General features: G+C 46.7%; 1 protein-coding gene across 2 annotated transcripts in view; it reads right to left on the reverse strand.

Annotated features, from left to right (window-relative positions):
* Positions 1-1,127: 1,127 nt before the first annotated feature.
* LOC144174001 (uncharacterized) overlaps positions 1,128-20,272 on the reverse strand; it is a 30,771-nt gene continuing 11,626 nt past the window's right edge. For both annotated transcript variants that reach the window (XM_077702402.1, XM_077702401.1), the window contains exons 7-15: positions 19,992-20,014; positions 18,488-18,748; positions 17,466-17,640; positions 16,545-16,741; positions 15,548-15,825; positions 10,148-10,207; positions 7,094-7,171; positions 5,885-5,953; positions 1,128-4,593 (exon numbers count right to left, since the gene is read on the reverse strand). In XM_077702402.1, coding sequence (XP_077558528.1) covers positions 4,197-4,593; positions 5,885-5,953; positions 7,094-7,171; positions 10,148-10,207; positions 15,548-15,825; positions 16,545-16,741; positions 17,466-17,640; positions 18,488-18,748; positions 19,992-20,014 — 1,538 coding nt within the window. In that variant the 3' untranslated portion in view covers positions 1,128-4,196. The remainder of the gene's footprint in view (positions 4,594-5,884; positions 5,954-7,093; positions 7,172-10,147; positions 10,208-15,547; positions 15,826-16,544; positions 16,742-17,465; positions 17,641-18,487; positions 18,749-19,991; positions 20,015-20,272) is intronic.

Genomic DNA, 20,272 nt, shown 5'->3' on the forward strand with positions numbered 1-20,272 from the left:
CCCCCCCCATTTTTGGAGTGTGCTGGCTTGCGCCGCCATGGCGAACCACCCTCCCCTCCCGATTTCGCGACTCTCTCCTCCTTTGCTTTCTTTCGTCATTCGCTTTTTAAGTGCAGAGCACTTTAGGCGCTCGCCTTGTCGTCGTAGCTTGCTTGCTGGACCTAAGTAGAGCAACAGGGCGTTTTGTCGTCCGGTGTACCCCAGAAGTTTCGAAATCCAAGCGGTTTATATAGTATAAGCGTTCGAAACTCGTGGACCGCTGGCGCTTGTCCTACATCTTCCCGTTGTTTAGCGCAATGAAAACTTTAGGTACATTTAGTTAGGAATGCTCCTTGGGTTGGTTTTTACGGTAGTAAGCGAAAAAAGCGGCCGTGTAAGAAAAAAATGGTGCGTTCGAAATGACGCAGAAAGGCTTCACACGCAAGAAGAAAATGGTGCGTTCGAAATGCCGTAGAAGGGCTCCAGCCGCGCAAGAAAGAAATTACACGTTCAAAATGACGCAAAACAGCTCCAGCATACGAAATTAAAGCAAGTACAAAAAGAACAGAATTCCCGCTGGCGCAGTTTCAGGCACGGGGGTCGCGAGCACTGCAAAGGCGGAAAATTTGAATTGCATGGGGTGGTAGCAGTGAGCGGATAATGGCGGTACAGCCCATTATGGCGAATCACTGCTCTGCACTTCCGACAGCTTTCACATTGAGTGGAACAGCTTGAATTTTTTTACTTGATCTTCATTTTACTCACTTGTGGGCAGCGAGTGGACAACGATGTAAAAACGAGTGCAACGGAAATGAGTGCATCGAGTCAGTGCGTACTGGGTGGTGCTTGAGAACTGTTATGCTGTTAAAAGGAGTACCCCTGTTGGAATCTTTCTCACAACCCTGTTTTGCTGTAGTTTTGGTACACCCCTGAGCCCTTGAAATAGTTTTAAGTTCGCCTGTGGCTGATTGCCGAACAAATGGAGGCAACTCACACGCAATGAGCTCCCCTGTCACACTAGAGTGTCGCAGGTCTTTACGGAGTTGTTCAGCGAGAGTATCTTTTCTTTTTCACACGCAGAGCTTTGGCACATACACCAGCCTTTTCAAGTATACCTCGACTTCGTAAATGCACACAAGAGACCACAGTGGTTGATACGATGGTTTATTTCGCTAAAAAAATGCTGGATAAAAGTGGTGTGCACAGACACTTTCCTGCTGCAGCAGTGAGTGTGGTATCAAGCATAAAATACGCGCCTTGTGCACCCAATCACACGTTACAGATGCTCTAATGTGCATTCTAACTCAGCTCGCTGAATATGCACAGCTGGCTTCTACCAGTATGTGCACACGTTTAAACCACGGGCGCAGCCACTCAACCGCACACCAAGTCAAGCCACCGTGCATCCGTGGTGGAGACAAGAAAGAAGTGGCCAGGAAAGCCAACCATTCATCTCACCCCGGGCACTTCCACGCACTTGGCAACGCATCAGCGAGACTGCCCGCATCCCTTCAGCTGAGTGGCACTAACGGGACATCTGGGTTTCCGCTCGCAGGCGTTAAACAGGGCAGAGAGAAAGTAGGTAAAAAGTTTCAGAGAAAAAGTCAGTCTGCCTTTTGATCAGAGACCTTCGTCACATCTTGAAAAGGTGGGACTGCATTACTGGATTGGCATTCGGCAGCAGGCAGGCTCAAGCTCCAAAAGCTTGCACAAAACCTATTTCGTCTTCAAGCATGTTTGTTCCTTACTTTTTCCTTTAAAGGCTAATGTATTGTCTGCAAACGAAAACCACACTTCCAACATTAACGACAAAATACGTTGCTGTTGAGCCATGCCCATGCTGAAAATTTGTTTCAGCTTACTCATTTTAGAAGGTATTCAGGCCGTAGTATATTCAGAATACGTATAAACATAATTGATTGGCACTCTGAAAAGAGTGTATTTCTCATTCCTAACAGCCTTTAAGAAGCCATGCAGACAAAACACAAGTTTGGTTCATTCGAAAGATTGCCTCGTTAGAATCATACTGACACCACTTTAAACGTAAACTTCACTCAAATAAGCTACATAATTAGGAAAAAAGGGAATGGCCATGTGACCCACTAGCTCATTTCCAGCAACAGAACCTATGATGTCATATGTGCCAGCTCTGCGATTGGCTGAGGCCGGCAAACGCAAACGCAAATTAAGCTGGGCTTATAAGCTTGCCGAAGGAGCTATTTGCACTTACATTTAGGGAACATTCTTTTTGTAGCAGCAAGAATGGTGGGGTAAACAGTGGAAGTTACAAAAGTACACGTAAACATAAAAGTACCGATGCATACCTGCCAGGTTTGCCAAGATGGCGTTAGGGAGATCTGACAGGGATGGGGGGGGGGGGAAATATTTTCCACGCATTTTTAACTTAGTTACAACAGAGCAGGTACCGAACTGTGTCGTCCCAACTACTAACCACATACACCACTCGTCACTTGCTAAGCCTTCAACATGGCTGACACCGCCTTTTTCAGGAAGTCCTCTGAATTACTGTCGAGGCTAACAATGTTCGCCTCTGCGACACTTTGAAAAAAGAATGTGACCGAGGGTTATCAGACATGGTTGGTTGGAACAGGGTGCGATTTTTTCCGTTCTGCTGAACTGCCTTTCGCATCCAGAGCTGCTGTGCACGGCAGACTACGCTTTTTAATTTCTTTGCTGAAAACGATGTCAAGTAGTGCAGGATTGCACTGCATTGTCAGGTAGCTGCGGCGCAATGTGGCCATACTTGGAGAAAGATTTACCAAAACGCGGTTAGATTTTCGGAAGATTTTTGCTTTGCTCGTACAATCGTACAAAACCATCAAAATTCGGGAATCTCCTGGATAATTCGGGAAACCTGGCAGCTATGCCGATGTGTACTGCTGTCAGTACTGCGTGCATTATGCTTGTCTTAGCTTCACAGCACTGCGGTGGCGTTTTACGTGACTGTGTTCCAAGTGACAATGTCTTACGTGACCATATTTGTTGAGCAGACACTATGTTTCACAAAACGATTATTTTCTGCCTTAACAAACACAAGGCAGGTACAAATAGGGTCAAAAACAAAGCAAAGGCAGAAAATGGCCCGCTGCGTTGGTGGCGCCATCTAGGCTGACTAACGGTAAACAAGGCCCCGCCGCACTTTTTTTATAGGTTTAGCTTGAAGACCTGCTCTTGTAATGTCATTGTAGATGTCAGAAAAAACACACGATTTGGCAGGAGAATCAGAATTTCAACTTATATTGATTAATTTCTCAGTTAATAAAGCATATAGTTGTCTTCTGGAAAAGTGCTGGGGGCATTACAAAACACGAAATCTTTCAAATAAAACAAACTTGTATTTTGTCTGCATGGCTTCTTTTAAGCAGTGACCAAGGGTGTACAATCACCTGCAGTGGGCATGGATCGCTTGCAATGTATGCACCATTCACAGTGCCAGTCAATATTTCAGTCTCTGCGGGTTACACGGGACCCGCCTAGCACTGAGAGATACGCACATTGCCTTCTACTTCCTGTCTGCAGTTGTCAATGGTAAAAGTTTTAGCATTACCTTTATTTTCTTAGATTTTGCCGTGCATTACTTCTAAATCAACTGCTCCTCTCTTCTGCCTGCACACAAGCTTTTGCCGGTGTTACCAGTGCCATCACATTTGTGCCATGTCACCCCTTTCTGATGTCCACACATGGCCTCAAGACTGCTTGTTTCATAATCACACCCAGGCCTTGAATCTGCCCACACACCCCTTGTTGCGGTATTGTATGGAACCTTAGTCCACCTTCTCTGGGAGTTGGTCTCGTTAAAGTCGCCCAAGTTTCGTTAAGCCAGGCATGAGCAGCTGAGTTGGTGACCTTCAAGACAGTTTTCTCTCTGCCACATGCAGCTGCCTGTACCTAACAATATGGTCAGTGAAGGTGAATGGTAAGAACATATGTGCACTCTCTTTCAATGCGACACTCACACCTCATGCCAGCTGATGGTAGGCTTCTCAAAGTCCTCGAACCTATAAGGCAAAACCTTCATTCGGCTCGTCAGTCGCACTAAGCACGACAACACCCGCATCCGAGATTACATCAGGCAGGAGTACGTGACCTTACTTGCAGCTGCCCGAGCCACCTCATTCCATCACTGCACAATGCCCCGAAAGCTCCGGCGAATGAGCCTAGCCGAGGGAGTGACCGAGGATGTTTCCAGCGGTGCTCTACTGGGAGCCGTGCGGCCAGTTCAAGCCGTGTGTCGGCGGTAACGATGAAGCCATGGCCTGCTCATGGTGTGCGGGCTGCGGTGAATAAATGAGCTCGAAACCGGACACCGTAGAGGTGGGCAGCCTCCAGCCGGAGCCTACGGTGGTGTCCATGCCGAACCGGCCTCCCGCTGCTGGCGCCCCGTGTGGCGGGGCCGCGGTCAGCTGCGGCGGAGGGGGCATGGCCCCCTGGAACCCTGTGTCCTGCCCCCCGCCCACCACGGCCTGGCGCACGCGTGCCTCGTATGCCTGCTGCTGGTTCTCCAGGTAGGGCAGCAGGTAGGCCGACGGGTTGCTGGCAGCAGCCGCAGCGGGGGGGACCGGTCCGGCTGACGAGGTTGGCACACCGGGGGGCCTGAAACAATGGGCCAGCCACCGGTTTGGCACTGTCCTTCACCACCAGGAGCAGTAGTAAAAAATAAATACTGAGTGTGGCCTTATCAAATATACGCCCTTCTCTTCAACTAAAGTGAAGCTAAAATTTTATTGTAGTTTAGTAATTTTTACTTTAGTGAAGTTAAAATTGTATACCTTATTAGTGTAAACATTTACCTGTGCGAATACAGTGGAATTTCGATGATCCAATTCCAGGTGGTGCGAATTTCAGGATGATATGAATTTCTGAGAAGTCCTGTTGAAATTGCACTGCTTGCAATGGGCAAAATTTCAGCTCTTATGAACGGACCTGCGCAGCCCGGCGGATGATACGAACGAGCCGGCGAGGCACCCAACTGCCGAACGAGCAAGTGACAGCAACGTACGGGCTCTCCTCCCCTCTTTGTCACTCCTTCTCCAGGAACGGCCAGGCTGTTGTTTTCTGCTCGCGAAAATGCACCTTGCACGCCACAGGCGCGCTAACGCCACCGCAGAATCCCCCACACGCTGCGCGTGGCGACGCCAACGGCAGCAACATGGCGGTGGCTTCAGCAGCGAAGCGGTGCAGCGTCCTCGAGCGACCACTTCTAACCGCTCTTTTAAAGCAGCTAATAATGTGGGCGAAAACGGCACCTTGATACATCATCCGCTCTGCTAGTGAGAGCGCCCATGAAATATCTCCTTCTGCCTCAGTCATTTTCTGACCGCAGCAGCTTCTGCCACAAAATCGTCAAAGCAGGCATGAAAAAATCGCACGCACAACGGTGACGCACATGAATCGCAAGCAAAAATATGCCATGCAGTTCACGCCTTGATTGTTGCGGCATGTAGTGAGCTTGGGCACCGCGAGTGAAGAGACAAGTTCTAAGTTTTACACGCTCCAAAAAGAACTGCTTGGTGACATGGAGGTTAAAAAAAGCAGAAAAACATCACGGATTTTGTCACGCAAAAGTAAGAAAAGAAATAAACGAAAACTTTTTTTTTAGCACAGAATTTTTTGGTCTGTGTTGGTTCATACGAATTTCGGATGATACAAATATTTTCACGGTCCCACAAGGTTCGTATCATCGAGATTCTACTGTAATGCCAAGAAAAACCATCCCACCATTTTTTCTACCTCAACTGTGTAAACGTGGCACAGTTGCAAGTGTACAGCTGCATGTTGTCATCTGCACCACTGCACAAGGCACTGGCAAATGCCGCAGCATGTTCGTGCTGCCGGCAGACCCTTACCGCCCACCCGAGGTATCCAAGCGGCCACGCTCGCTTACCTGCACATTCTGGCCGGAGCAGCCTGCTGAACCCCCCTGGCTGGAGAGGTGGTCGGAGGAGCACTGGGCCTGCAACAACGACAGCAGCCAACTCACACCTCAAACACTTCTGCTGTTTGCATCAGCAACACAAAGCACTTTCAGGTAAGCATTGTAAAAAAATGGGTGGGTGAAGTGCACATACTAACGGCAACATTTCCCCATCCTTTCACAAGGGCTCTCTGCCACATTGTGCAGTATAAATGATCCACAACATTCATTTTCTCTCCAGTGTAAAAATAATAAAATGAGGCTAAGCAGAATCACAGAGCAAGCAAGAAAAAAGATGCCAGATGGTGAGCTTGCGATGTGCCGGGTTGCTGCTCAAGGCACGACATACAACTACAGGCACGGTGTTGACTACCCTCCAGGCTGCGCAAAGCAAAAACGCGCACAGATACAAGACCACCGAACCTCGCACCAAACACAAATCGGCAACACCGTATGTGCAAGCACAACACTGAAGACAAGCATCAGCTCGCAAGGACTGTAAACGCGAAGGAAAGTCTGACATCCACCTCAATGCAGCCGTATGGCTACAAAGGAGAGCTAATAGCTTTCTCAGAAACCTAGCAGTTGAAGAAAAATTTGTCCTGGTCCAGGATTCGTCCTGTAGCAGGACGATTTTTTTGTTTTTTTTTTTTCCCCATCTGCGAGGTTTCTGAGAAAGCTGTATAGCTTTTCTTTGTAGCCGTACAGCTGCATTGAGGTGGATGTCAAACTTTCCTTCACCGAAACTTGCTCCAGCTTGGGGATTTCCCCTAAATCTGGTCAATTGAGGACTGTAAACGCTTCGTTGGACACTTGTTTAATTCCAACAAGGGTTGAATGGAATGAAGGAATAGGTGGTATTTCTAGCTTGGAGGTTTGCTCACTAGCCGTCATGCTGGTGAAGCCCCACAAAACCACACACTACAGTGTATGAAGGTTTGAAGAAATTAGACCTATACTGATGATGCAGTAGACCATGCTCACAGCATCTACAGAACGCTTACAACGATTACAGCACTTACAACGCTTACAGCTGCACGACGATCTTACACCACGCTTCCAACAAAGCGCGGTGAGGGAGGAGGGAGACAGAGGGGGAGAAGGGCAGCAAAACAAAGTGAAGTAGTGAAACAAGAGCAGTGCCAGGCAGGAGGGAGAGATGTTCACAGGCTGGCCTACCCTGGGCGGTTCATTCCAACGCCAGTGTCAGCAGGAGGTGGTGGGGGCCGATGTTGTGCATTGCCTTTGGCTGCGGCTCTGAATAACAAAAGGGAAGGGCAGAGTCAGAGTTGACATTGCCCAACCAAATAATGTGCACTCATCACCGCAGCATTAGTGGCAGGAAATAAATTTGTAGGCCCTTCTGATGTTGGACAGCCTTTACTGCTGCCTGCCACTTCCCCACCACCATGGGGCCAAACTTCCACGATTTGGGTGTGAATAGACTATAATAGGGTTATCACCTCTTTCTTGTCCCCAAGATGCATGCAACCGGTGCGTTGCGGGTAGCCCCGTTGCCGCTACCGAAGGAAGCTGGCACATGAAATCCTGCTAGCAACAATTACAATTTTCGTAATTCACCAAGTCCTCACTAAAATTGCAAGGGTGAAATTTTGCCCACAGCACTCCCATAGGACACCAGAGAGCCTGCAATGAACAGCTCAGTATTAATTTCGCGTACACCTAAAGAATGCACCAAAGTGTGCTGAAACCAACTGAACTTACTTCATCAACAAAGTGCATGCTTAAAGGAGCCATGAAGAGAAAACACAAGTTATGTTCATTCAAAAGATTGCAACGTTACAATCATACTGACACCACTTTTAACGTAAACTTCGCTCAAATAAGCTACATAGTTAAGAAAAAAGGGAATGGCCATGCAACCCACTAGCTCATTTCCCACAACAGAACCTATGAAGTCATTCCAGCCAGCTTTGCGATTGGCGGAAGCCGGCAAAAGCAAACGGAAATTAGGCAGAGCTTATAAGCTTGCCAAATGAGCTAGTATATGCGCGTAAATTTAGGGCACATTCTTTGTAAAGCCGTAAGAATGGTGGGACAAACAGTGGAAGTTAGGAAAGCACACGTAAACATAGAAGTACAGTGAAACCTCGATATATCGAACAGCGCGGTGCTCGCGAAATAGTTCGATATAACCAGAATTCGATATATAAAATCACGTACAAAACGCGTCATAAACTGGTACAAATCAATAAATTAACGAAGTGTGCAGTAAATGCTCACTTGGTGCTTCAAAGTATTTATTCTTTTGGCTTAAAGTACTGCAGCAGGGTAGCCTGGCGTGTTATACACGACTTCCTCAACGTAGACGAAACGCTCCACAAGTGACAGGCCGGTGCCTTCTATAGCGCTGCAGTAGCGGTGCGGTAGAGCCAAAACCGCTGAAGCCTCGATCGAAGTCGGGAGTGGCGCACTATCAGCGCTTGCGGGTACAACCTCGGCAGCGTCTTCGTTTGTGCGCTCAGAAGAAACCTCTGCTAGCATCTCCACATCCGTCAACTCCGCCGTCGTTCCGGTGCTGTCATCACCGCCAACAAAGTCATCAATGCACATGCTTCGTGGCTCAGCACCAACAAAGCGCTCCAGCTGGCCCCAGGTTTCTTCAAGCTCGCATTCTTCTTTTGCACCGTCCAATTCTGCTTTGGTGCAACCGATGCGCAGCAGTCGGGAACGGCCATCGTGCCACCACTATCCTCGAGGGTACTGCGGGATAGCTTGCCGCCTGTCAACAGAGCGCGAGCGGTCTTGGCAGTCTGGGGTGGTGGAGTTCGATATACCCATTCCATGTCCGTCCCAGTTCGAAATGAAAAATTAAAAATGCATGTGATTTTTCGCGTGATATAGAAAGTGTTCGATATAGGCAATAATTTGATATACCCGTGTTCGATATATCGAGGTTTGACTGTACCGATGTCTACTGCTGCTGGTACTGCGCGCACTATGCTTGTTTTAGCTGCACAGGACTGCGGGGCTTTGGGGTTGTCTCAGACGACACTGGCCGATTGACACAAGCAACGGTGTCTTACGTGACCATATTTGTCGAGCGAGGACCGTGTTTCACGATGATTTGCTCCATGAACAAAAACAAGCCAGGTTTAAATACGGTCACAAACAAACCAAAGGCAGAAAACGGCTTGCCACGGTATGGTGGCGCCATCTAGGTTCACTAACGATAAACAAGGCTTTCCAATCGGCAGCAGAGAGGTTGGCTCCTGTGATGTCATTGCAGACCACAAAAACGCACGATTTAGTGGGAAAATCAAAATTTTAACTTAAATTAATTCATTTCTCAGTGAATAAAGCATCGTTTGCATTTGGACAAGTGCTAGGGGCACTATAAAACACGAAATCTTTCGAATAACATAAACTTGTATTTTGTCTTCATGGCTCCATAAGGGGGTGTTTGAAATGGGCACTCAAAATGGTTCCTTGCCACTAGTGCCACCAAAGTTTAATGAGCTGTAAAATTAGTTCCCAGCGATGCATAAAAAAAAAAACTACTTTGATTATTGCATTCACCAGGGCTCATAGTATATTAGAAAATATAAAGATTACACTTTTATGACCAACACTGTTTTGTCTATTGTTTGACCGGAAATGGTTAATTTCCTCTAATTATCTTGTGAACTAATTGACCAACTGAAAAAATAATGGCATATTTGAAATCAGTAGGGAAGAAGCAGCAAGACTGACAAGTTTCCCAAAGTTTACTTGAAAATTAAAAGAAGTTGTTTTAAGACCAGTGTCCCCCGTTAAATGCTCAAGAGGATCGTAGGCCATTGATAACACAAGTTTCATTATAATTTGGTTTTTCATTTAATTTTTGCTGGGTTTACATTCTTGGTTAACCACAGGGGAACACTGATCCCACAGGCAACTAGTGACTAAATCAACCAAACGAAACCATTTGCAGACATATCATACAAACAAACAAGGCCTGGGAGTGAATTTCTGACATTGTAAATCTCACATGGCAAATTAACAAGCAAGGCACTGGCACAGTGAAAAACAGCCAGCCATTTTTCAGGGGACTAAACATGACCCACTGCGACCGCCAGCAACTAATTTTTATGGGTCAAACACGCCTTGCAACAGGGAAAAGCAGACCCACACAGGAAAAAGTGCAGTCATGTCTTGCATGGCACACACAGAGTATTCAGCCAGGAAATGACCTGTTTCGTGCAAAAGACGGGAGCTGGAACTTGTTGTTACCTGCTCTTCTTAGCAGTGGGCTGTCCTCCTGCGCCTCCTGAGGCCGAAGCTGCGCTGGATCTGAAAGAAAACAGCAGTCCGTGGCTGAAATTTTTTTTTTTTGTTAACAAAAGAAAGAACACAACTTTATCTGTATCCTCACTTCAAACTGCAACAAAAAAAAAAATTAAAGCCGTTCCACTCAACGTGAAAGCTGTCGGAAGTGCAGCGCAGTGATTCGCCACAATGGGCTGTAGCACCGTTATCCACTCACTGCTACCACCCAATGCGATTCGTATACAGTCGAATCCCGCTACAACGAAATCGACGGGGCGTGCAAAAAATTTCGTTGAAGCGAAAATTCGTTGCGGCGAAATCTGCTCCAACACACCACGGAGGGGCAAGAAAAATAGCCCCGTATGTTTCCGCATCATTGGCAGCATAATACAATGTTTACAAAAAGGAGTGGCGCGCAGTAACGTTGTGTTTATTCAGATAACAAACATACCAATGGTTATCTGCTTTTTTTGCCAGCACGCTAAGAGCGCGATACTGAGGAGGAGGGAAGAGCTGAAGAAATGCAGGCTTTCAAAGCGTATTGCTTTACAACAAGGCGTTTGCACCGAGCTGATTACTTGCAGATAGTTGCTAAGAGGTTGGAAGCAAGCCCCCCTCTCGCTTGTGGCAGGAACGGCGCCGTTATCTTATCTTCTGACTAGGCACGGCAGCAACTGACCTTGGCAGGCAAGTCGCGCGCTCGCATTTATCGCAACCGCGCGCTCGCGACTAAGGCAGGATGACACGGGTTCAAGACTAAACACGAAAACATTATTTTTGCTTTTGACTTTGAAGAATTGTAGATGGAAAACAGCAAGGACAGCTGTTCACAACACATACATGACGGCGCTGCGCCTGCAGCAGAGCATATTCGCGTGATTTCAGCTGGATACGGATTGGCTTTAGCTCAGGCTTGGCGAACCTAGCTTGCCCCTCATGTAAAGACGGCCCGCCGCATCGTCATCACCATCAAACAATGGCGTCCACATATGAGTTTGGGGCCCTATTCTCGACTGCACAAATTGCCGGCAATTCAGGCAATTTTCCGGAAGTCTTTTCTGATTGGCTTTCAATTTTGGTCACGTGCTTCCAGTTGACAAAGCAGTTGTGTGTGCTGTCATCATTTTGACGTTTCATGTCGTTTACGGACACCAGTTCTAAAGTTTGCCTTATTTCTCGTTACTAAAGACGCATAATTCTTGACCGGCAATGAAAAACCAGACTAAATGCAGCGGACATGACAACGTAAGCCTGTCTTTGCTATTCAACAACAATACTGCTTGTAATACACACCCCCTCTGTGATTGGCTGAGAAGGCGTGACGTAATTTAAACAGTTGGCGGTAACGACTACGTCATGCATTGGCAACTTCAGCCTGCGTAAAAGTGACGTAATGCTACGTAACAGCTTGAAAATGGCGGCTGTTTTTGTCGCAAAATACAAGCAAAATAGGGCAAAATATTGCCCCGGCTTACGGCGCCGCGAAATGTGCGGCAATTTGCAGCAGGCGCAGTTTCGCATGCGCGCTGTTTAAAGCATGTTTCCTACCGAAACAAATTATAGTTTCAACTGCTTCCAAGTCAGCGATAATGGAACATACAAATAACATGCAGTATTTTGCTTTTATGTTTGGCAATGAAATAAAAATTATTTGTTTGGCGTAACCGCAACATAAGACGACAGTACAAGCCTCTCCATCACAAAGAGAGCCCAATGCATGGCATTTGTCCATACTTGTCCTAGTAAGCTGTTGGGTCACATGATCGAACTCAAGAGAAAAATAACAATGAAAAGTGAATATTTAGTTTATTACAACGCTGATTGCAGTCGTGCTTGAGGAATGAGTGAATCGGTGACATCGGTGCGCTCCGCGGTTATCAGGCGTAGCGCTTCGCTGCTCTTATGTGTCATAGAAGCGATGGTCACGGCCGTCCTTTTCTGTGATCACGCCATAAACTTGTAATATAGCAGCAGACGATGGCGTGGCGGCGGTGGCAGCAGGGAAGGTGATAACGCAACAAAGCTTGCATTGAAGCAGAGAGCCCAGCTATGATACTAAAAGCGATTGAAAGAAATAAATAGATACGGTAAAAAATTGTGTGATGTTCTTTAGCTGGACATCCGCCTTTCGCTCGCTTTTGGATCAACGTTACTCGATCGCATTGTGGTGTTGGCGCCAAATTTGACGTCCAGAAATGTGTTTTTCTTGTCAGCCTCAGCTACCGTCTTAATTTTTGTAGTACATGCCAAGTGTTTTTATATCTTTCTTGCACAATATTTGATACCTTGGTAGCGATCTTTATGAGTGACTCGTCAAATTACACTGCATGTCGTCATAGCTATAGGTGCAGCACGTCACTGATTGCTTATGTCGCGCTTACGCAAAAAAAACATGGGCGAAATGCCGGCAATTTGTGCAGTCGAGAATAGGGCCCTTTTTTCGTTTTGGGTGGCAGTGTGGGCGCACCGCGCATGTTTTCGGTGAAACTAACGTCATGAATGTATAAAAAGTTACGGATAGCTGGCGCTATGCTTATTTTATTGTAAAATAATTGTTCAAACCCCGAGAAAATTATAGCAAATTTCGTTGAAGCGAAAGCAAGCCAGACAAATGGTTCGTTGTGGCGAGGACTTTGTTGCATTGACTTCTATGGGTAGCTGACGGGGAATTGGAAATATTTCGTTGAAGTGGAAATTTCGTTGAAGCGGACTTCGTTGTAGCGGGATTAGACTGTAGTCCGTTTCCACAGTGCTCACGCGCCCCCTGCCTGAAACAGCGCCAGCGGGAGTTCCGTTCTTTTAGATGCAGAGCATCTGATTCACTCGCCTTGTCCATCCGGCGTCGTCATCGTCGGCGTTGTCCGCCCCTCCCCCATTCTCCTCTCCGATAACGAACACTCTCTCGCGAGGGGCATTGGATTGGATTGGCTTGGATTAAAGTGGATTGTGTTGGATTGTGTTGCGTCATAGCCGCGGCACGTTGCGTCATAGCCGCGGCAGACGCGCTGGGGCCGGCGCATGTGCAGTACTCTCTCTTCCGCGGTTTCCTCTCCTTCGGGCGCGCTGCGCATATAACCGGTGTGCCGTTCTCCGGCGAAGCAACATCCACGCTCGGCTCAAACACCTAGAGTCCACGCCGCTTTACAAGTACGCCAACGTCGTCATCGACTGGGACCGGCTTACGCAGTCCCCTCAACGTTATGCGCGCTATAAAACGCGGTCCCTTCGCCGCTCCGCCTATGCGTCGCATCTACACAGGGGTTCCCGCGAGGGGAGGTGGGAGTTTTTTTGTGCTTGCTTTTTCTCCCGCACGTGCCGGCGTTGCACTGCCACTTTTTTCACTTAGTATCGTAACAACCAACCCAACAAGCATTCCTAACTAAATGGACGCGGGCGCTGCTGGTTTTTTACGTATATTTTGCCTCAAATGTACCTGAAGTTTTCTTTGCGCTAAGCAACGGGGAGATGTATGACAAGTGCCAGCAGTTCACAAGTTTAGGACGCTTATGACTATATAATCCGCTTGGTTTTCAAAGCCTCTGTGGGACTCTGTGGGACTCTGTGAAGCCTCTTCACAGATTCTCTCCCCTCCTCGCCCCCCCTCCCCCGCCAAGTCTAATTGCACCAATCTTTGCGGGCTGCAAAGAGGTTGGAAATATGACCAGATTTTTCTCCTCTATCACATTGTCTAGAGCGAGACTTAAATGAAGAGTTTGCATACAGTACATAACAACGAATTTTTGTCAACTTGCTCAATTGTCATTATGAATAATTTATGCAATACAAAGCTAAAAAAATGCAACTAACCAAAGCATTAAACAAAAAAAAAAACGCTGCTAAAGCGTCAGTTTAATGACGAGTTTGGAAAAATCTCAACCCTGAAGTTAAACTTCCATTTTTAAAAAAAATTCAAATTTTGAGGGTTTAACGCACGAAAGCTGCAACTGGGCTAGGATGCACGCAGTAGTGGAGGGCTCCAGATTGATTTTGACTACTTGGAAATCTTTAAAGGGACCGACAACTGATTTTTGTGGAGTGTGTGTCCTCTAGCTCAAATGACAGCCAGCACTTCATATACTGGAATAACCGCAAGGGAGTCCTAAGTAAACAGGCAGAAATAATTTTAATTTTGCACTGAAATTTCTGAAGTCTGAAAGGTGGCGCCACGTAGTGTCTAAAAATGACACTACATTGTGTGTCCAAACAGCTCCGTCAGTTTCAACGCGTTATTCAAAAACAGCATTGTTGTTTTAGCCAGGGGCAAGTTTTTAAATACCGTTTTTAATCTCACATGCAGTTAAAAGTATGTTGCCACACAGCTAACTCTCATGGTTGCCAGCATTCCTTTGGCGGGACACGTACGACTGGCAGATCTAAAAATTACGATTCAAAAGTTCTAGGGTGCTATCAGCAAGACTGTTTCAGGTTAATAAGTGATGCTCTTTCATTTGGGATAAACAAGATACACTCGACAAAAATCAGTTGCCTGTCCCTTCAACGTGCGCTGAAATGTCGACACATGGGCAGTTTTGCGTTTCGCCTTCATCGGGAAAGGAGCCACTGCAGCTGGGATCAAACTCCCAGCCTTGGGCTCGGCAGCACAACGCCTTAGCCACTGAGCGACCACAGCGGGTTGAACTTGCGTGATACAGCATAAAAGTTTAAGGAAACTTTTGTGATACCACATGGATAATCACTTGCTCTACTGTAGACGTACACGGTAAGGCGGTGCTCATGCATGCAAGTCATGCCTTTCCTGCCATAAGTTTTAGGCAGCAGCTGCTACAAGATTAACTAGACATAGGTACCCGTGTAATGCCTTTCTCCCGTATAAAGAAGGTAAGCGAAGTTTTGGCGCACACCAATGCCACCACCCATCACGCGAGCAGTGGCCTAGTGAGGCAAGTCGTAATGATGATGATGATGATTGATTGTTTTTACTGGTGCGAGGGCCCTAAAGGGCAAAAGTGCCAAAAAAAATAAACTATTCATAAACTGATGCAAAGTGGACGTAAAACCAGGTGGTTAAAATAAAATAGTGTTCAAAATACAAATAAAGCTAGTGCTGTACAGGTCCAGGTTGTAGAGTAAAGCTGTTTAAAAGACAAATGAGATGCCTGGTGCCAAGGACCAGGCAAGACTATGTGTGACATAAAATGATGTTGAAAACTATCGGTTTTGTGACCATCTGTGCTTTTGGCAGCCCCTCTCTTTGTACTTTCTTTTCTTTCTCTTGCCTTTGTACTTTTTGATTTCTTCCCATCTTTAAACTTCCTCTCATATGCCGCGCGGCAAAAAACACAAAGATAAAAAAAAAAGCTGACCTCCATCAAAAACACAAAACACGCCAATGAGGCAACTCACGCCGAGCGCCTGGGCGGGATGGGGGTGGCACCTGGCGGCAGGGCCTTGTGGGCGGCCTGCAGGTGCTTGCGCAGCGTGTAGTTGGAGATGCAGCCCTTGGAGCACAGGGGGCAGTGGAAACGGAAGGCCCGGCTGTGCTTGAGCAGCTTGTGGTCTCGCAGTGAGCTCTTCTGCCCGAAGGTGGCCCCGCACTCGGGGCACTCGAAGGGACGCTCGCCCGTGTGGGTGCGGATGTGTGAGGACAGGCCCAGCACCGACACAAAGCTCTTCTGGCAGATCTGCACGAAAGCAGCGTGCCTCTCGGGTGGTTGCACTAATATACTGCACACAGCTTTACCCCCTTTATTAATCTTGCGTCCATAAAACAGCCATGAAGACAAAATACAGCTTAGTTGAATTTGAAAGAACTAGCCTGTGGCAAGTCATTCAGCTCCATTCAAGCATCAACGACACTTTTTAACAACAAAAAAAAAAAAAAAAAAGAAATGCAAGAAATATTGAAAAACTTTCAAATTTCACGCTCCAGTGGCAATATGGGCAGGAGTGGCATAATATGATGGAGCACTAAGAACATAGTTATCACTGCATTAACTGAATGTAGTGATGCAATCAAAGGCAACTAAGAGCCCTACTACAATCTCCCAGACACTTTTCTTGGCGGTGGCTTAGGTCAATGGCCGGCCATCACACAGATTCTGTGACGTCGTAAAGAAATTGCCGAAAAATGGCAGCGGAGTCGCCACTGCTGCATCTGTTTTCTTTATTATCTGGACTATTTGTTTGAAGTCTGTGATAAAATTGGTATCACTGTTATCGGGGCAAAGCAGTGTTTTTATAAAACAAACTTGTATTTTGTCTTCAAACCAGCCAGCCCAACAGAAAGTTCCCAAACAATTGAAGTGAGTACAAATTTACAAGAGGCCGTAGTTAGGTAAAAAAAGCCGATAAACATCAATGCCTATTTCTAAATGCTAGGTCAACGTTCTCAATGACGTACCTCACACGTGAACGGCTTTCCACCTTTGGCCTTCTTTTCGTGAGCAGACATCTTGTGTGCCGTCAGGCTGCTCTCGTACTTGAAGCGCAAGTGGCACTGGTCGCAGGCAAAGGGCCAATCGTCGATCTTCTTCTGGTGGACTTCCTGCCCGTCCGTCTTGCCAGCATTGCACGTCAGCACTACGGTACCGTCAGGGGCTGCAATGCCAAACACACCTGAGCTGTAAAGTACAGTAGCGCAGCACTGTAGTGCAAGAATGAAATGCACTGCGACACAGCCTGGAGTGACCTTACTTCCCATGGAGTGCAATGCATTACAACTTTTTGTTTCTCTTTGCGCTTCCGCAAGTGAACATTAGAAATGCATAGCAAGAAATTGAGAAAATACAGCTGCTATAAAAGTCAATAGAACATTTGTTGACAAATTTATCACAAGTGTAGGGAAGGAAAGTTTTCTTATTTAACCACCTAAATTCTTCAAGCATGCGTGTGTGGCTGACCCCTTCCTATCCATCTATGTGTTCAACTCTAACAGCATCCATGCATTTTTGGGGGGGTTTAATAGACAAAAAGAGAGGAGTCAGCTACGGACTCATGTTTAAAGAAATCCCCCTCTGTTTATAAAGAAGCATTCACCACATACTTTAAATTCCACTCCAAACTAGACATTTCAGTTCAACTTCCTACACCCATCACATCAACAAAGTTCAAAAATGTAAACACTTTAATTACTGTGTCAAAGCATTCAGAAGAGACATGTCTGTCTGAAGAATGAAATTGACAGGTGTGCCACTTCAGCACGGCTAAAACATGCACTCATTTTGCGCCCATGTGCCCCTTATTCAGGCGCAAAGTGACAGAGTTGAGAGTTGAGAGAAGTTGCCCGGGGGGAAGGGGGGGGGGGGAGGGGGGGGCCACGCACACTTCATGCTGTACGTCTCCTGGTGCTTGGCCAGCCGGTCGGTGGTGGGGAAGAAGCGCAGGCACTCCTTGCACCGGCGGCTGCCCGTGCCCGTGTGGGACTTGCTGTGGTGGCTGAGCATGGCGTCGCTCTCAAACATCCGCTTGCAGATGGGGCACTCGTAGCCCTGGCCCTCCTGCACGATGCCCACGGGGGGGGGGGGGTACACACAAAAAAGGGTGTGTTCCAACTGGTTCGAGAAAGTTTCAACTTTGTCAAAATTACCACAATGCAGAACCACAGGAAATACAACACTGGAAGTCTACTTCAGTGCAGACTACTTTGCTGCCTACCCTGCGAGGAAAAGCACCAAGGTCACATAGCCTTTAATGTCTAAACTTCACAGACTTCGATACACCTAACTTCAAAGGTTGAGGGCCTTCCTTTCCAGTAGCCCTGTTTCAATCATTACTGCTTTCCCTGATCAGAAATGCTCCTTCACATGTACGTGCATGCTTGTTCATTAGTACTTTTACTCTTCTCGCTGCTTAATTAAGACCGAAGGCACGATTTTAAACCAGCTTCCCAATGACTTAATCCTGCACATGTTTACACGCACGCATGCATGCACACGCGCACACACGCACAAACACACACAAAATCGGCATCAAAATTAACGATTTCGACTGGACATACCCGTCTTATCTCTCGTGAAAGCCCCCTTTAGTGTTTCCCCAATGACTTCACTGCTGACACTGTGTACTATGAATTTTGGAAGTTTGTCAATATTAGTGATCTTTCTTACTTTGGTAAAAGCAATGTTCTTCAGGGCCAGAATGGATTTGAGCAAGTTATCAAAGGCAAGAAGTTTGAAATCAAACAAGATATATGTTGTTTTTGTGGTCCATCTAAGGCTCCTCAAGTTTTCCACTCTATGCACAGCTTCAAGGTGACAATTTCCTTCAAAGCTGTGATGCACCTTGCTTTGAGCTGTCGCAAGCATCATAGCAAGTGTCAAGGTCTTGGCAGGAGCAGCCACCGACCTCGTGCATGGTGAGGTGCACCGCGAAGGTCTTGGGGCAGGCGAACACGCGCAGGCAGTGCGGGCACTCCTTGTGGCCCGCCGAGCTGTGCTTGAGCCGCTTGTGGCGCGTCAGCTCCCAGGGGTGGGCAAACTTGCGCGGGCAGCTGGGGCACTCGAGCATCTCGCCGTGCTTGCGACGCATGTGGCCCACCATGCTGCGCCGGTCAAAGGTCGCATAGTCGCACTCCGTGCAGTGCTTCTTCAGGGGCTCCAGCGATGCCTGGCAAAGCACACCATCGAGGGGAGGACAGAAACACGCGGTCAGAAGCCACTCTCTGCAATGCCCCCGGTTTTCAGAGCAAAGCCTGACTACGGCATGACTGGCATAGAAGACGCCACATGACCATCAGAAGAAATGCAAAATACATATTCTCTTCTTTTCATACACAATGAGGAAAGCCTTACAAATGGAAGCTTTCAACCTACAGTATCACTAGCAGCGAATGTTGTTTTCTTGGCTCTCGGCATCATTTTTTGGGACAAATTTACTTAGAATGCATCTCTGAACTTGGATAGTTCTGTTTTGCTTTCCTTCATAGTGAAAATACGATAACTTGGGGGCAAGGCTGAAAAGCAAACGTAACGGCGTCATTTATGCATTACTTGTGCTATGAAAAGCACTGCAATGTTTGAAAACAACCCCCCTGCAGCAGAGATTGGGTCCCAAATTGCCCATTTATAGTTCTGCTTTGATAGTGTTTGTCCAAAACAATGCTCATTTGCCCCTTGTAAGACTAAACAACTCTAAAAATTAAGCCAAAATGTTGAAACATAAATTCTTATTGACACAATCACCTCAGTTCTCATTAAAACCAAGCAAGTTGCTCAAAGAAAGTTGACTGTATGATGCATATTTCTAAAGAAAAGCATGCAATGCCATGCATATAGAAACACCAAGCACTTTGTACTCGCACAAAAATCTTTAGGGGATATCACACACTACGGCACCATCAAGCAAGTACTCGGAATTTTCCCAGATCAGTGACTCTACAGCTTCAGTGAGGAAGTTCCCTTTACCAGTACCTTGTTGCAGTGGGCCTCACGACAGGTGCATGTGTTTTTTTTTTTTACTTTCATCATCCTCGTACAAAGTGGGCAACTTTTTGGCAATTGTAAATAACACGGACGGCCACTCTAGCGTGTCCTGTTGTGGTTCACAGGACAATCATTCTTTAAAAACTTATGTCTAACAAAGAGGCTCTTAACCACAAGTGACTTTAACCAGGTTATGAGCCAAACAAATCCTATCTGTATTAAAGAGACCTCTTCTTTGCTTACAAGTCAGGGAACCCTGACAGCCCTTAGGTTTGGTAATACAGCAAAGCCTCCTTTTAGGTCCTGCCACATTTCTCACAATAAAAAAAGCAGGCACAAGTCAGGTGCTTCCACATAAGCGGTGAGAACACAAGCACGCCCTGTTCCTTAAGCATTAGAATGCTGCAAACGTAATGCGGAGCTCTTACCTTCTCTTCTTCACTTAGCTCATCTGAAAAAGAAATAGAAAGAAACAATTAGTAACTCATCTCAAAGGCGCCCTTCATTAATATTGCACCTTTAGTGTCTACAAATTAAAATCCCCACTTGTTGCAACACATGACAGATTTCATTTCTCACATAATCAGGTCAATCAACTTCAGATATAGGGTGAACTTCCCCACTTTATGCTGTTTTTCGAAAACTAGGAGAATGACAACCCTCATCGTGTGTACTGGCCATTAGTGTGGACCCGTTCCCACTGCCGTAA

Source organism: Haemaphysalis longicornis, unplaced genomic scaffold (genome assembly GCF_048455015.1).
Source record: "Haemaphysalis longicornis isolate Haplotype H1 unplaced genomic scaffold, Haemaphysalis longicornis Haplotype H1 scaffold_3, whole genome shotgun sequence".
NCBI classification, from domain to species: domain Eukaryota; kingdom Metazoa; phylum Arthropoda; class Arachnida; order Ixodida; family Ixodidae; genus Haemaphysalis; species Haemaphysalis longicornis.